Raw genomic sequence first — 14829 nt, forward strand, 5'->3', positions numbered from 1 at the left:
GCACTATGGTTTCTCTTTCTGGTCTCGTTCATGGACCGGTCCAACATTGGGTGAGGACCCCACACTATCTTGAATGTGCCAGCGGCAAAGGAGACCTCTAACCGTATAAGTGGGCTCTAGAAATGCCAAAATCGCTGGCATGTCCAAGGAGTTGCATCTGGTCGACAATGACTACAACCTCGCCGTCATCATGTTCACGGTCGCATACGTGATATTCGGCATGCCCCTCCGGCACCAGCTCCAGCGTCGTGGGAATCGGCCCGTCATTGAGCTTCTGCTTCTGCACCGCCCTCCCCCGACCACCGTCCGTGGTATCGTCCTTGTTCACCAGCCGCCAATACCGTCGCAACCGCGCCTTCTCCCCCTCCCCGAAGAGCGTCACCGGCTCCCCCAGCTCCCGTAACCTACTCCTCACCTCATCCGCCGACAGCTCCTCCCCAGGCGTAGCATCCCCCCCACCATCACCACCACTACCACTCTCTTCGTTACTGGAGGGCACCTCCGGCAGACCCAGCCTCCTCCTCCGCTCCCGTTCTTTGGCTGCCTCCTCCTCCTCGCGCCTTCGCCGCGACTCCTCCGCCAGCCGCCGCCTCTTGTCCTCGCGCTCCCGCCGGCGCGCGGCCTCCTCCTCGTCGAGTTTGCGTTTCTGGGCGTGTCGGGCTTCACGCTCAGCGGCCAGCCGGGCTTGTTCTTCGTTGTAGGCAGCGATGCGCGCGGCTTCGAGGTCGGCGCGACGGGCGTACTTTTTATTCGGGACGGGTTCGGGGGTGTCGGGTGTGGGTGTGGGTGTGGATGTGGGTGTGGGGGAGCCTTTTTTGGCTTTGGAGATTTCTTTTGCCATTAGACTTGCGAAATCCATTGTGATGATGATTTTGGGGGTAGCATGCGTGGTGTTGGTGGTGTTGGGCAGAGGGGACTGTGATGAACGATAAGATTAGGTGAAAGCGGAGGGAGAGCTGGAATTGCCGTCGGGCGGAGAGTAACTGGCATAACTTAAGTCAAGTCAGTCAGTGTGATTAACGCGGCGGGAGAGAGAGTTCCGCGCCGCGCATCCATCCATCCTCCATCTTGCTTTGATCCATCCAGCTACAACCAACCTCCACCTACAACGCGAACCTCACAACACTGCCTACTTATTTTGACCTTCTCCTCCCACTCAGCTCAACACTCAAAACCAACCTATGCTATGACCACCACCACCACCACATAAAACCCAATACCGTGAAAAAATGACAAACCGCCAAACCACCACCCCCTTCCACCTCAAACTCTTCTACCGCGCAAACACCTACCACCCCCTCTCCGACTTCTCCCCTTCGCCCCCCAACAACAACAACAGCAGCAGTGGGAGTGGGGGCACCCTCCCCGCCCACCACCTCCAAATCTACACCTGGCCGACCTGCTCCCTCCGCGAACTCGCCCACCTCCTGACCGCAACCCTCCCGCACCTCCTCCCGGACCCGCCGATCGGCACGCGGCTGAGCTTCCGCCTCATCTACCCGGACACAAAAGGCGCGGCGGCCTTGAATCTCACCTCCGACACTGTCGGGCGGGGCCGGTATCTGTCCAAGGAGATGGGGAGTGTGGTGGTTGCGCCGCGGGGGTATTCCGAAGACCATCCGGAGGGAGGGGATGCAGAGCGCCGGGGGGAGGAGGGGGGGAGGGACCTCGACCACGACCACGGTTCGAGAGCATCTCGCGCGGCGGGCGGCGGTGGTGGCGGCGGCGGCGGTGGTGGCCTCCGCATGAGCGGTGCGGATGCGGAGAAGACGTTGCAGGATTTCCGGTTCGTGATTGGGGATTTTGTGGATTGTGCGATTATCCCCCCCTTGGAGGATGGGTCGGTTGCGCCGCCGCCCCCGCCGGGTCTTGCTTCCTCTGGGAATGGTGGGGGTGGTGGCAGTGGGGGTGGGATGAGGGCGTTCCCGTCGGGAGGGAGGGAGGAGCGGTATTTTGGGGGAAGGGGGGGACGAGGGGGGAGGGGGTTTGGAGGGATGGATCGGGAGAGGGAGAGGGAGAGGATTCCGCCGGGGGATTGGAGGCGTGGGGAGAGGTTGCCTGAGGGAGCTGGGGGTGGGCATGGTCATGGACATGGTCATGGTCATGGTCATGGTCACGGGGGGTATGGGAGGCGGGAGAATGGCGGTGGTGGGAGGGAGAGGGAGAGGGAGGGTGGACGGAGGGGGTGGATGCCTTATTGAGTTACTTGCTTGCTTGCAGCTAGTTCTAGGGACGATGATGGAGCTATAAAGTGCTTGTAATCCCGCGCATGGATGTCTGTACGATAGACAAGGAATGGCATATACCCAGACTGCCTGGTCTATGCACTCTGTGCTGGAAGCACGACCACAGATACTCGGTAACAGTAAAGACAAACTCAATTGAACCGTCGCGGTATAATAGATACACAACCCTCGCTACCCATCCTCACATAGTAGCTACTAATCAAACCCTACCACTCCACAATGGTATCTCCCTTCCGCTTGCCGCGCAAGTCATATTTGCCCTGTTCAATTAGTCCAACAATCCCCCCTTACCCAAGCGGACAGAACCTACATCAGTGGTGTAGGCAACGTAGCCCAGAGCTCCCGGAATCAGAGCCATGTACAGGAACGAGAACCAGGCATGGCGCGGCGTCCACCGGAAGTACTTGTATCGGTTTGCGGTGAGTTCTGCGCGTCATCAGTCCAAGGCCCAGTTTTGAGACTCTCGTGGCAGCAGGCTGGCAGTGTCCATTGCTGCACAATGGACTGTACTACTTCGAACATCGGAGGGGGAGGGTACGGACCGTAGTATTTCTGGAGGGCCGGGTCGAGGATCAAAGCTGAGCGATGTTAGTGAAATCGTCGCAGGAGCCTTAGCATCAGAGGCAGTACGTACACTTGCTGGGGCCGGCCATGGTGGCGGTGTGGATGAGAATGGCTGGGGTGGACGACTTCTTGTCTCTAGACTGGCTGGTTGGTGGTGATGTCGGGTTGAGAACGAACGTTGCGGGCAGCACGTGATGCACAGTCTATGCAGATGAGTCAGCTGCACAATTCTACGCAGGGATCATTTCACTAACTACATCAATTTAACTATATTCATGCAACAGTCAATTCGCACATTCCGCTACTGCAGCATGCATGTGAAGGGAGTATCTCGGCCAGACATCGTATCTTGTCGATCGGATCGAACCCCAAAAATGGGATCATCCCAAAGATCGGAAGAAAGAAACGCGCGCAACTGATCCCCCCACCCACCGTCATGACGCAGCATCACAGGGTCGCCCCCAGAGCTACTGTACATCCGAGGTTCACTCGCTCGGGCTTCCTCCGCGCAATCCTTATAACAATAACCCAGTTTGCCGCAGACGACTCCTAGCCCATAGACCTCAACCCATCGCTACACAACCGATAACACAGCAGAAATGACCGACCCCAACAAAGGCGCCAAAATCACTCTCTACTGGCACGTTTCCCCCCCCTCCCCTTCTCCCCTTCACCACCCCAATCCTAATTTCCCTGTGTGGCAGGCTGGCGCAATCCCGCTCCCACCGCATCCTTTGGCTCCTCGAAGCCCTGCACCTTACCTACGAACTCAAGATCTACCACCGCGGGCCCGACAAACTCGCCCCGCGCGAGCTGAAAGAGATCCACCCGCTCGGCAAATCGCCCGTCCTGACCATCCAGCCTGCGACTGCGACTGCCACCACCGACGCCGCCGCCGATGCGGACAAGCCCATCGTACTGGCTGAATCCGGCCTGATCATCGAGTACCTCCTCGACCACTTTGGGGAGAATGCCGACCACCCGCTCATCCCGGCGCGGTATCCCTTGGACAAACCCGGGGGCGTGGGCGGGGAGACGGAGGCGTGGTTTCGGTATCGGTACTACATGCACTATGCGGAGGGCTCGCTGATGCCGTTTTTGGTGATGCAGTTGGTGATGGATAGTACGTTGTTCTCATAGCTTTTTGCCCCTCCCCCTTCCCCGGACCTTGTTGAAGGGGGTTGGAAACGCAAACAAGACTGACATGTTTTTGGGGTGGTTGGTGTAGCGGTTAAAAACCCCCCGATTCCCTTCTTCCTGAAGCCGCTTCCGCGGATAGTGGCCGGGCAGGTGGAGAAGGCGTTCCTGGAACGCAATATCGCGGCTCATCTGGATTTCTTGGAGACGCAGCTGCGCACTAGCCCGAACGGCGGGCCGTATCTCTGTGGGGATGTATTGACGGCGGCGGACATCATGATGAGTTTCCCCGTGATTGCCATGGCGGGGCGGTTGTCGCTGGAAGGGTATCCCACGTTGAGCGGGTATGCGGAGAGGCTGCAGCAGGAGGCGGGGTATGTGGCGGCGTGTCGGAAGATCGAGGAGGTGGATGGGAAGTTTGAGGCTTCTCTTTAAGGCCCCCTTTTAGGGCTGTTCTTGCTGTTGAACGTTAGGTACGTGATAGAGGGATTGATTGGTATAAGGTTAATGTAATGTCTTTTGCTCAGTGATTCTCATGATCAGTATGCTATCACTGCACCAAAAAAAAAAGGTAGCTATATACGCAACACGCAAGTATATATACCTCCCTCCCCCCTTCAGCATCAACGATATACAGCACCTAGATCGTTTTGAACTTTTTCGCAATCTCCTCCTCACTAAATTGCCGCGTCTTCCGCCGCAACATCTCCGCCTTCTCGTCCAGCGTCATCGCGATCTGCTCCCCCATCGGCACCAGACACTTGGCCAGATACCGATAATCCTTGCGCAGCAGCCGCACGGTGATCATGATGTAGTCGATGTTGCGGAAGACGAGGGCGTGTTCGGCGGCGTAGCGGGCGTGCTGGCGCAGGAAGGCGACGGGGTGATCGCGCCAGTGCCGACGGGGGTTGAGGTGGTGGGAGGTGTGGTAGCCGTCATTGTAGCAGAAGCGGTTGCTCTAAGACATCGTTGTTAATTTCTAATTGAAGCAAAACACAAAACCATAATTTTTGGAGGAAGGGGCAAGGCCACATACAGCAACATCAATTAAGGTAATACTCGACCGAAAATCCGAGTCGGGATCGACCTCATCCACAAAGGCATGCTGGCCCCAATTCCCCACCATCAAGCCCACGCGTAATTGCAACAAGGGCAACAGCAACACAAACAGCGTCGGGCGCCAGCCGCCATACCTCCACGCCAGACACAGCATCGCATAGCTCCCCAGCTCCCACAGCCCCGCCTTGAGCGCAGTCACCACCTGGCCCCGCCGCAGGAAATACGCGGGCAACTCGCACCAGACCAGAAAATAAAACCGCGCGACATAGCAGGCGAAATCCCACGGCGAGTCCCGCTGGTACCGCAGCGTACTGGACAGATCGCGCGGCCCGTTGCCCTCAACGTGGTGGTGCTTGACGTGGTGGTAGTAGTAGGAGTTCCAGGTGTGGCCCATGAGGGGGTCGAGGAGGTAGGGGAAGAGGCTGTCCACGCGGGTGATCAGGGAGGAGGAAGAGCGGGTGAGGATGCCCCCCATGTGGATGTGCTGGTGCATCATCAGCGTGTAGGTGCCGACGTAGTAGGATTGCATGAGCCAGTGCAACAGGCCGTGCCACCAGTGGAAGGTCCCGAAAAATAGGTACAGGGCGCTCGGGACGGAGGTGCTAAAGTAGAGCAGCAGGTGGGTGAGCATGACGACGTCGGTCTCGACGCGGACGAGGGAGCGTGCCGTCTGGATGTAGGGCTGCAGCAGCCAGGCGGGCACCCGGCGGCGCAGCTCCGGTAGATCCCAGGTCACTGTCACGGTGGGGGTGAAGGTGCTGCTGTTGTGCGGGTCGTTGAGCGACTCGAGATGCTGCAGCGTAAGTTGCGCTTGCGCGTCCAGTGCGGTTGCTTGCTCTTCTTCTTCATTTTGACTGGGGTTGGAGAGATTGGTTGCTGGTGGTGTAAGTAGTGGGTAGTAGTGAATGAAATATGAAGCTTTGGGGGAAGGCAGGGAAGGATTCATGCTTACGGGTTTTCGGAGCGGCCGGCGACTCGGCTTCCTTCAGGAGATGCTCCAGCACCAATCGGTCGGGCACCGTTAGGTTGGGATCTATATATGTGGCTGGGTCCATGACAGGAATTGCATGGAGATGCAGCCAAAGAGGAAAATGTCTAAAGAATAAGAATAAAATTAAAAATAGAAAATAAAAAAAACTTGGAAGCGGAGGAGGTACGGCGTAAAGGACAGACAAGCTGGGATTAAAATGGGCGGCTCTGGTGAAAAAGGGGCAAGATTATCAAGTGGATCAGTCCATGCTTGGCATGTCAGATCAGTGGAGCTGCGATGGTGGGGGAAATATGGAGTTGAGTTCGTGACTATGAGTCTATAATGAGTCTGGAAGAGTCTGAAGTAGCAGGAAGAACGACTTCCACAACTTCGAGTTACATTCGCCATGGAGTGGTATTCTGGATGTCATCATCATGAACAGTCTCATCAGATGACTCCACAACCCTAAGTTAAGCCATCGCTGATCGATCGATCTATCGCCGCAATGATTAGTAGTAGCAACACGGTCAGTGTTTACGATCACTTGCAGTACGATAAGCACACACTGCAAGATCTGGAGGGAAATTGATCCATGCGGCAGATAAGCTTAAATTGTCCAACCCAATTGCAATTGGTGTTTCTTTTCAAGGGCAGTTGTGTTGCCCATACTTTAGTAGTAGTGACTAGACGACGTCATTACTTTTTCCCCTCTCTTGGCTGTACCACCACTTCTGATTCTCAATAATTATTACTACTTACCAGCAGATGATTTCCCCCCTCACAACTACATAAATCAATCACCTCCACCGGAGCATCCAACATCACACACCCTCACCAACCATACAACCCCAAAGAAATCAACCCAAAATGAAACTAACGCTCTTCTCCACCAAATCCTACGACACCCACTACTTCACCACCACCCTCCACACCCTCCAAACCTCATCACCCGACCTGCAATCCCTGACCCTGACCACCCACCCCTTCCCCCTCACCCTCTCCACCGTGCCCCTCGCCCACGCCAGCACCGCCATCTGCGTCTTCGTGAACGACACCCTCGACGCCCCTGTCCTGCACGCCCTCTGGGCCGCCGGCGTGCGCGCCATCCTCCTGCGCTGCGCCGGCTTCAACAACATCGACTTGCCCACCGCCGAGAATCTGGGCTTCTTCGTCGCCAACGTGCCCTCGTATTCGCCCGAGGCGGTGGCCGAGTTCGCCGTCGCATTGCTGCAGACCCTGAACCGCAAGACGCACCGGGCGTACAACCGCGTGCGCGAGGGGAATTTTAATCTGGAGGGGTTCCTGGGGATGACCCTCTACCAGAAACGGGTGGGGGTGGTGGGGTTGGGCCGGATTGGGATGGCGTTTGCGCGGATTATGCGGGGGTTTGGGTGTGAGGTGGTGGGGTTTGATCCGGTGCGAGAGCAAGGGTTTGCGAAGTTGACTCATGACGCAGAGGGTGGGGGGGACCAGGCGCAAGATGAATTCACAACCCAGCTCAACGGCCGCTACCTCCCTACCGTCGAGGAACTGCTGGCGCAGTCCGATATCGTCAGTCTGCACTGTCCCCTGACCGAGTCGACGAAACATATCATCAACACACAATCCCTCCAGGTGCTGAAGCGCGGGGCGATCCTGGTGAATACCTCGCGGGGCGGCTTGATTCACACGCGCGACGCGATCGGGGCGTTGAAGGACGGGCGATTGGGCGGGTTGGCGCTGGATGTGTACGAGCAGGAGGGGGATTTGTTCTACAATGACCACTCCGCGGAGATCATTCACGATGATGCGCTGATGCGGTTGATGACGTTTCCCAATGTGCTGGTGGCGGGCCATCAGGCGTTCTTCACGCAGGAGGCGCTGGGGGAGATCGCGCAGGTAACCTTGTCGAATTTGGCGGATTTTCTGGGCAAGAGACCGTGTCAGAATTCGTTGGTGAGGGAAGGGCATTTGTTTGTGGAGGAGGATAAGCAGCCTGTGCGGTTGTAGTGTGTCTGATGTGGAGGTTGCAAATTGACAAAGTATATGTCTCGAGTGAGCTGGAATATCAGTATACAAGAAAAATTCTCAAATCTCGTCATGCATACTCCCAGTACCTTGAAGTCTTCCGAACCCACCTGATCCCGCACGAGAGGTCTTCAGTTATGCGGCAGTTTGGGTATCGTAGGTCAGTTGTTCGTTGTGTGTACGTAGGGAACTAGAGGAAGGTAAGCTCGTAACAATAGCTGTCACACTCCATGATGCATCTTGCTGATCTGGAAGAGTAGGAGCCATAGGGCATGTCGGGATGGATGAGGCTGGCAGGGGAATGTCGTAGAGTGATTCTGTGGAAAAGCTGTCTGAGAGAGTGTTGGTACTGAATTCTGGCATTTTGGGAACCAAGCGGGATGAAGTACGTTTCTGTCTTCGTTGTTTGTCGAGGCTGGTGCAACCGTCTTGTAAGTGGCTCTGAATCGGACACTCGGGTGACTATACGCTTATCCGGATGGCTTTGAAGCCAATTGTCACCGATTCCGACTGTATGAGCAATCGTCACCAGCGGGCTCCACCATTGTTATATTCATTGATTCAAACTACTGTATAGTCACTCAATCCCAGATGACACCATCCATAATGAGAGGGAGCAGCTGCAAAGTCATATATCTCTATACTAGGCCCCTCCCTCAGCAAAACACAAAGCGAGCAATGCGATTGCAGTGCGGCCATGTCATGTAGATGACTTACTCCTGCTCCGAGTCATTCAGATCACTGCTTGCTGAACTACAATTGCTGATCACAGCCAAAACATGGACTCCTCACAACGACCTTCGTAGCTACCTGGTTACATGGCCTGGAAGCTCCGACATCCAGCCTAAAGCTGTCTGGGATTGCACCTTATCTCAGTTACGAGGCTGCATGATTGTGATATGTGGCTCGAGATTAGTAGATTCGAGACCCGATCGTTAGCGTTCAGACTAGTTCTTGACAATGTTACTTATCTCGCGTATGCAACACCACCGAGAAACAAACACTGTTGTTTAACACTCCATGACGAATGACTAGTTCGATACGCGGGTGACAACATTGTCGGAATATATATAGTTGCATTAAATCTGCACAGCAAATAAGACAGTATGGCCGAGCGGTCTAAGGCGATAGACTAGAAATCTATTCTCTTCGGAGGCGTCGGTTCAAATCCGACTGCTGTCGTTTTTTACACTTTTGCTCCCATCACCACTCTCCGCTCTAAGCTTAATCCTTTCTAAACGACCAGTTTGACTTGCTGTTGATTTATCGGAATCTTATCAAAGCCCTGGATCTCCTCCAGGCTAGGAGATAGCATCACCGCCAGATTATGCAAGAAGATCTATGCTCCTCAATTCATACCCAAGGCTCTCAGATTTACTCCGAGTCCCACCATCTATGTAACAATCTAAAAGAGCAGATAGTATAAACACCACACATCACCAACACCCAGTAGCCAAAGCTCATTCATCATATACATACCATCGCCACTCTCTACACCAAATCAATCCCCCCCAATCAATCCCACCAACTCCTCAAACTCCCCCGTATTTCTCAACATATCCCAGAACAACCCCTGCTTCTCCACCAACTTCCTCGGCGAATCATTCCTACACCAGAAAAACATTAGCCAAACAGACTCTCTCCCACAAGCAATAACAAAGCGAATCGAAAAAAAGGTACATACTCAACAATGACCCCCCCAGCCATAACCAACACGCGATCATAATCCATAATCGTTCGCAAGCGATGCGCGATCGCGATGATCGTGCAATCAGCAAACATCTCGCGCAGGACGCGCTGCATCTGCATGTCGGTCTCGTGGTCAACGGAGGCGGTTGCCTCGTCGAGGAGCACGACCTTGGAGCGCCGGCACAGGGCGCGCGAGAGGCTCAGCACTTGGCGCTGGCCCTGGCTGAAATTCTCGCCGTTGGCGGCGACGGGGGTGTCGAGGGTGAGGGGGCGGTGGGTGGTGCCTGTTCGTGTTTCTGCTGCTGATGTTTCTGCCGTAGGGAAGGATGGGTGGTGGTGGTCGTGGTGGTGGTCGTGGACAGGAATGTGAATGGAGGAGGTACAGGCTGCGAGGGCGGATTGAAGTTCAGATTCGCTGGACTCGCCAAACGGGTCCAGGTTGGACTGGACGGTTCCGGAAAAGAGGACGGGTTCCTGCGGGATGAGGGTGACGCTGGTGCGGAGGCGGTTCAGGAGGATGTGGTTGATGTCGACCCCGTCGATCGTGATGGTACCGTCAACAATCTCCACAAACCGCAACAGGGACAGGCCGAGCGTGCTCTTGCCGCTGCCGGTGCGGCCGACGATGGCGATGCGTTCGCCCGGATGAGCGACGAAGGAGACGCCGCGGAGGACGTCGGGGCCGTCGGGCTGGTAGCGCGCGGTGACGTTGGAGAACTCCACGCGGCCGGAGGTGGGCCAGCTGGCCGGGAGACTGGTGAGGGCTCGGTGATGCTCCTCCTTGGTGAACTTCTCCTCCGGCTCGATCGCGGCGTATTCTGTCATGCGCTGGAACGAGTTGAGTTCGATTTCAAGTTCGTTCATCGTCCGCACCAGAGTCAAAATCGTCTGGCTGAGGCCGATCGCGTTGGTGAGTGAGAAGCCCACGAGGCCGGCCGAGCCGGACCAGAAGTAGGCGACGCAGCCGGCGGCGGCGGACACGGAGGCGGCGCAGAAGTCGGATCGCACGGAAACCCAGCGGTTGCAGTTGTACTGTGCCTCGGCGGTGCGCGAATGCACGGCCAGCTTGTCGGCCAGCAGGGTCTGGAAGACCTGGTCCATCCCGTTGCGGGCGCGGATGACGCTCAGACCCGAGATGGAGTCGGTGAAGTGCGAAAAGACCGGAGAGTAGCTGATGGAGCGAAGTCGTTTGATGGACACCTGAGCACGGGTGTACATCTCGCCCATGATGAAGCCCGCGGAGCAGATGATGGCGGCGGGGAGGGCGAAGATGGGCATGATAGACGCGACGCTGGCGATGCGCAGCAAGAATCGTAGTGAATTCTCGATAGACATTCGCAGCCATTCGACCAGAATCGTGTCCATCGACCGCGTGTCGTTGCCGAATCTGTTGATGGCGCGCCCGATTGGGTTTTGGTCAAACCAAGCAATAGGCGCAGACAGTATGGCGGTCACCAGCCTCTGATGCATAGTTCTGGCGGCCACCCAACTGCCACGTTGGTAGATGAGATTGTTGCAGACTTGCAAGAAGAGGAAAGTAAAAATCGCGGCCGCATAGATCCCCAAGTAGAACAAGGTATTGACGTGTTCCTCCTTCTCGTACGCCCCCGTCCAGATCGAGAGCCAGTAGGTGATGGAGAAGTAGGCAAATTGAACGGAGATAGTTGCTAAAATGACAAGGGGAGCGTACCCCGCGCCGCCGAAAAGACGCATATAGCTGAACACTAGACACGGGTCAGCAACGCTCACTTCTCAACAAATGATAGACTTACTCAATGTGCGAGGAACGCGCCCAGTAGAAGATGTCTCCTCAACAATGCGTCCTTGCGCAGCGTGTTGATCGGCTACAGGAGGAACAGGGGGCATTGGAAGCTCTGACGGGGCGTTGAAGGGTGGTTCTTCAGCCGTTTCGTCCCCAACTGGTATCAGATCAGGCGTGCCGCAGCCTGCCGGTGATGCAAGCACCGGTGTGAGAGCCCGCGAAAGAGTTTGGGCCGGGACCAATTTGCCATGCTCAAGACGAATGATCGACTCCGCGTCTTGCAAAGCAGCTGGGTAATGCGTGACCAAAACAACAGTCCTGTCTTTGAGCATCCCACTACGGAAACACTTCTCGTACACAAGAGTAGAAGTGTGAGTGTCAAGGGCAGAGAAGATGTCATCCAGCAACAAAGTCGAAGAGAAGGAATATAAGGCCCTAGCGAAAGACACCCGCTGTTTCTGACCGCCGGACAGAGACGTGCCCTTCTCTCCGACTCGGGTCATATCGCCAGCGGGGAGCTGTTTCAAGTCCTGCGCTAGACCGCTTGCCTCGACCACGGTGGCATACCTATTCTCATCGAACGGACCGTAGAAGACAATATTCTGACGAATTGTATCATTCTGAAGCCAGGGAGCCTGTGGGACGTATGCAACATCAGGCGGACAAGACGCTGTCCCCGACTCCATGACGGTTTCACCCAAACAAGAGAGTAGCAGAGTCGTCTTCCCGCTTCCAGTCGGACCGGTGACTACGTTGAGCGCATTCGGTTTGAACTTGATGGTCACGTCCTGCAGCCGGAAAGCTGCAACGGGCGTCGGCCTGAATGTCGCATCGATCAATTCCAGCGGCCCCTCCGGATGCCGCTTGATCTCATCCGCTGTCTCGAGGAAATTGTCAATGCGGCGCAGCGACTCCGATCCCTGCGCCGTGTATCTGCTGACGTTGGAAAGCCAGACGAATAGAACACGCAGAGTCTCCATGATCGACAAGGAGGTGAAGGCAATCGGGGCGCGGAGCGGTTGACCTGTGAACAAAATGTAGGTCGAGAACATGACGAGTAAGCTCAGCAGCGGCAACAACTCCCCGGCCATGGATATCAGTGCGGCATACACACTCCTCCTCCACAAACGACGTTGTTCCACGCGACGGACCTCGTTAATCGAATTTATGGCGGCGTGTTCCCAGCCAAAGTACTTCAACGTCCGGATCGAGTTTAAGTACTCGGAGATCTTAGATAACCGAGCATCGGTAGCCCGCATAACAGAGCGTTGAATGCGGGACACCTTGCGTGACGCCAGAGCAGGGAGGGGCGACAGACACAGCAACGTGAGGACCCCAAACAGCGATGGCCAGCCAAGCATCTGATACAGGAAAATCAGCGCCAGTGTGATAGATATGGGGCCTGCAGTAGCCAGATAGAAGATATCGCGCGAGTTGTAGATAGCGTCAACATCGTACGACATCAAGCTCGTTAGATTCGCTTGGCGAGTTTCAGGCTTCCCCTTTGACTTTGCTCCGTTTTGCGACTCTTCCTGTTTCTTAGTGTGGTGGTGTTCGCCCACGGAGCCGTCGTAGATGTACGAACGCATTGCGGTCTGATAAAGCTCTTGAACGAGAGAGACATTCACCCGAACAACAAGGCGAGTAGACGTGAAGATATACTGCTGATAGCACAGCGAGCGCGTCATCGGGCCAACAAACAGCAGCGCGATCCACAAGGCCGGGTGAAAGACCGCGCTCTCGGCGTCCTCCAGATACGCCAGCAGCCGCAGCATCGAATACGGAGCCATAAAATCAATGAACGCCGTCGTCGCAGACCAGGCCATCATGGTATTGATCTCGCTCTGCAGCAAGCGACAGAGCGTGCGGAAGGTCTTGCCGCCCCGGCGGCGCTGCATCTTGATCTTTTCGAGCCATCTCAGCGGCTCGTCGTAAGACGGCAAGGGCGGGAGATCATCCAGAGTCAGATCGCGGCGGCAGCCCCGGAAGATCACGTAGGTGATCCATTCATAGGAACAGTAGTAGGAGAATAGGGAGCATGTCTCTTCCGGAGACGCTTTCTCCTCCTTCAGCGAGCGCTCAATCTCGGCGTCACCTACCATGGGCCGTCGTGGCCGGGGCGTAGCGAGGGCGATAATCAGCACAGCAGCCAAGCTCGCAACGATTGCAGCGCCAAGGGAGCTTGGCCGGTAAGTGGCATCCACAATCGTCATGGGCACCAGATCCTGCACCACGGCCAACAGCCAGGCCGCTACTGCCAAGCCGTTCATGTGCCGGTAGAGATGCGTTCGATAGCCATTATTCTTGCAGCAGATATAGCCCACGCCCAGGAATACCACGTATGTCAACAACAGAGAGCGTTTCCAGCTCGCGCCATGCTGTATGTCGAGCCAGCTCAGACAACAGGCAGCCAAGGCAGCCGCTAGGTGCGCAAATGCTGTGGGAAGATGAACTAGGATCTCCGAGTGACGGTCCGCTGATTCGAGGTTGTCTCGCAGCTTGAGTCGACCGGCTCGACGAATGAAGCGAAAGAGTATCGGGAGTAGGGCGAGCACCCATGATGTGAGCAGTAAAGCTAGATGCAGGTTCCCTGCCGCTATGAAAGCCGACGCTCTCCGAGTGCGACATTGCCATATACTCCTGCAAAAGTTCCATGCCTATTAGTGACAACCTCAGCATACCAAGCGTTTAAAATGAATTACAGACCGCTGAGAAGAATCATAGTCAGCGACAGGCCCAATGGTCTCTCCCGGACGCTGCGAAACCGTAGGCCCGATCGCCTGTTGCAAGGGCGCAATAAAATGCTCCATCTTGGGACGACGATGAGATGGAGCACGAGCACAGCAAGGGAAGACGACCCTCTCGATCAAGTCATAAATCAGAGTGAAGTCCCGTCATAACCGAGCGCGCAGAGACTTTCAAGAGGCTTATCACCCGGTCTTATTTGTCGGGGACTGTTATTCGACAGCAGCACCGCCCATTGCGTGTAGTGTAGAGCCAATCGCCGGAAGAGTGGCTTAAGCAAGGGACTAGCAACGCTAACTGGGGCTGGCGGGAGGCGTTGGCGTAGTGGGCAGGGGATGAGAGGAGATGGAAAAATGGAGACTGAGGGGGAGGAAAGTGGTGTCATCGCTTGCAGAGGGAAAATAACGGCCGTTGCCGATAGCGGGGGGGGTGAAAATGAGGTAAAACCTGCTGCCATGGAGAACATCGGACCAAATCCTTGTGGCTCCGATCCATGGATTGTAAGCAACTGAAGCAGCAGCGGTGGATGGCCTGGGCTTGACTGCCTGAGGCTGCAATCTGATAAGCCTCTCCACCCAATGACAGGCGCGGATCTCGCCCACGGCCGGGAGGTACCGAAGTGATGCCTAAGGCAGACAGCATTCCGTACT

General features: G+C 55.9%; 7 protein-coding genes and 1 non-coding gene across 8 annotated transcripts; 4 read left to right on the forward strand and 4 right to left on the reverse strand.

The window, feature by feature from the left end:
* Positions 1–97: 97 nt before the first annotated feature.
* Positions 98–859, reverse strand: BP01DRAFT_388497 (uncharacterized protein; the record flags this gene model as incomplete). The annotated part of the gene is made up of 1 exon (XM_025577837.1): positions 98–859. One exon carries the CDS (start codon positions 857–859, stop codon positions 98–100), a length of 762 nt encoding a protein of 253 aa, XP_025435447.1.
* Positions 860–1056: 197 nt separating this feature from the next.
* On the forward strand, positions 1057–2201 carry BP01DRAFT_388498 (SAP18 family protein; the record flags this gene model as incomplete). The annotated part of the gene is made up of 1 exon (XM_025577838.1): positions 1057–2201. Exon 1 carries the CDS (start codon positions 1230–1232, stop codon positions 2199–2201), a length of 972 nt encoding a protein of 323 aa, XP_025435448.1. The 5' UTR covers positions 1057–1229.
* A 251-nt stretch (positions 2202–2452) lies between these two features.
* BP01DRAFT_388499 (NADH:ubiquinone oxidoreductase 6.6kD subunit) lies at positions 2453–2925 on the reverse strand (the record flags this gene model as incomplete). The annotated part of the gene is made up of 4 exons (XM_025577839.1): positions 2881–2925; positions 2789–2824; positions 2557–2672; positions 2453–2506 (listed from the first exon to the last, which is right to left on the reverse strand). Exons 1-4 carry the CDS (start codon positions 2897–2899, stop codon positions 2453–2455), a joined length of 225 nt encoding a protein of 74 aa, XP_025435449.1. The 5' UTR covers positions 2900–2925.
* Positions 2926–3140: 215 nt separating this feature from the next.
* Positions 3141–4466, forward strand: BP01DRAFT_311044 (glutathione S-transferase). The gene is made up of 3 exons (XM_025572440.1): positions 3141–3450; positions 3515–3933; positions 4039–4466. Exons 1-3 carry the CDS (start codon positions 3410–3412, stop codon positions 4380–4382), a joined length of 804 nt encoding a protein of 267 aa, XP_025435450.1. The 5' UTR covers positions 3141–3409; the 3' UTR covers positions 4383–4466.
* Positions 4457–6144, reverse strand: BP01DRAFT_352937 (uncharacterized protein). Its single transcript, XM_025574052.1, has 3 exons — positions 5959–6144; positions 4984–5882; positions 4457–4905 (listed from the first exon to the last, which is right to left on the reverse strand). Exons 1-3 carry the CDS (start codon positions 6059–6061, stop codon positions 4588–4590), a joined length of 1320 nt encoding a protein of 439 aa, XP_025435451.1. The 5' UTR covers positions 6062–6144; the 3' UTR covers positions 4457–4587.
* Positions 6145–6639: 495 nt separating this feature from the next.
* BP01DRAFT_352939 (2-hydroxyacid dehydrogenase) lies at positions 6640–8053 on the forward strand. The gene has a single exon (XM_025574053.1). It carries the CDS (start codon positions 6844–6846, stop codon positions 7963–7965), a length of 1122 nt encoding a protein of 373 aa, XP_025435452.1. The 5' UTR covers positions 6640–6843; the 3' UTR covers positions 7966–8053.
* Positions 8054–9083: 1030 nt separating this feature from the next.
* Positions 9084–9165, forward strand: BP01DRAFT_t19. Its single transcript has one exon. It is a non-coding gene; the product is annotated as a tRNA-Ser (tRNA).
* A 170-nt stretch (positions 9166–9335) lies between these two features.
* On the reverse strand, positions 9336–14426 carry BP01DRAFT_413113 (putative ABC multidrug transporter). Its single transcript, XM_025578987.1, has 4 exons — positions 14141–14426; positions 11445–14074; positions 9668–11396; positions 9336–9590 (listed from the first exon to the last, which is right to left on the reverse strand). Exons 1-4 carry the CDS (start codon positions 14242–14244, stop codon positions 9485–9487), a joined length of 4569 nt encoding a protein of 1522 aa, XP_025435453.1. The 5' UTR covers positions 14245–14426; the 3' UTR covers positions 9336–9484.
* Between the last annotated feature and the right edge of the window lie 403 nt (positions 14427–14829).

The sequence above is a fragment of the Aspergillus saccharolyticus genome, assembly GCF_003184585.1.
Source record: "Aspergillus saccharolyticus JOP 1030-1 unplaced genomic scaffold BP01scaffold_2, whole genome shotgun sequence".
Lineage (NCBI taxonomy): Eukaryota > Fungi > Ascomycota > Eurotiomycetes > Eurotiales > Aspergillaceae > Aspergillus > Aspergillus saccharolyticus.

What these genes read in the sequence shown, in the direction of transcription:
- BP01DRAFT_413113 (XM_025578987.1), bottom strand. Translation starts at nt 14,244, where the DNA reads ATGGAGCATTTTATTGCGCCCTTGCAACAGGCGATCGGGCCTACGGTT. An exon ending in GACTATGATTCTTCTCAGCG is followed by an intron (nt 14,075 to 14,140) that starts GTCTGTAATTCA and finishes GAACTTTTGCAG; the next exon opens with GAGTATATGGCAATGTCGCA. An exon ending in GCGCGTTCCTCGCACATTGA is followed by an intron (nt 11,397 to 11,444) that starts GTAAGTCTATCA and finishes ACCCGTGTCTAG; the next exon opens with TGTTCAGCTATATGCGTCTT.
- BP01DRAFT_352939 (XM_025574053.1), top strand. Translation starts at nt 6,844, where the DNA reads ATGAAACTAACGCTCTTCTCCACCAAATCCTACGACACCCACTACTTC.
- BP01DRAFT_311044 (XM_025572440.1), top strand. Translation starts at nt 3,410, where the DNA reads ATGACCGACCCCAACAAAGGCGCCAAAATCACTCTCTACTG. An exon ending in GCCAAAATCACTCTCTACTG is followed by an intron (nt 3,451 to 3,514) that starts GCACGTTTCCCC and finishes CCTGTGTGGCAG; the next exon opens with GCTGGCGCAATCCCGCTCCC. An exon ending in GATGCAGTTGGTGATGGATA is followed by an intron (nt 3,934 to 4,038) that starts GTACGTTGTTCT and finishes TGGTTGGTGTAG; the next exon opens with CGGTTAAAAACCCCCCGATT.
- BP01DRAFT_352937 (XM_025574052.1), bottom strand. Translation starts at nt 6,061, where the DNA reads ATGGACCCAGCCACATATATAGATCCCAACCTAACGGTGCCCGACCGA. An exon ending in GCCGGCCGCTCCGAAAACCC is followed by an intron (nt 5,883 to 5,958) that starts GTAAGCATGAAT and finishes TTACACCACCAG; the next exon opens with CAACCAATCTCTCCAACCCC. An exon ending in TTACCTTAATTGATGTTGCT is followed by an intron (nt 4,906 to 4,983) that starts GTATGTGGCCTT and finishes ACGATGTCTTAG; the next exon opens with AGCAACCGCTTCTGCTACAA.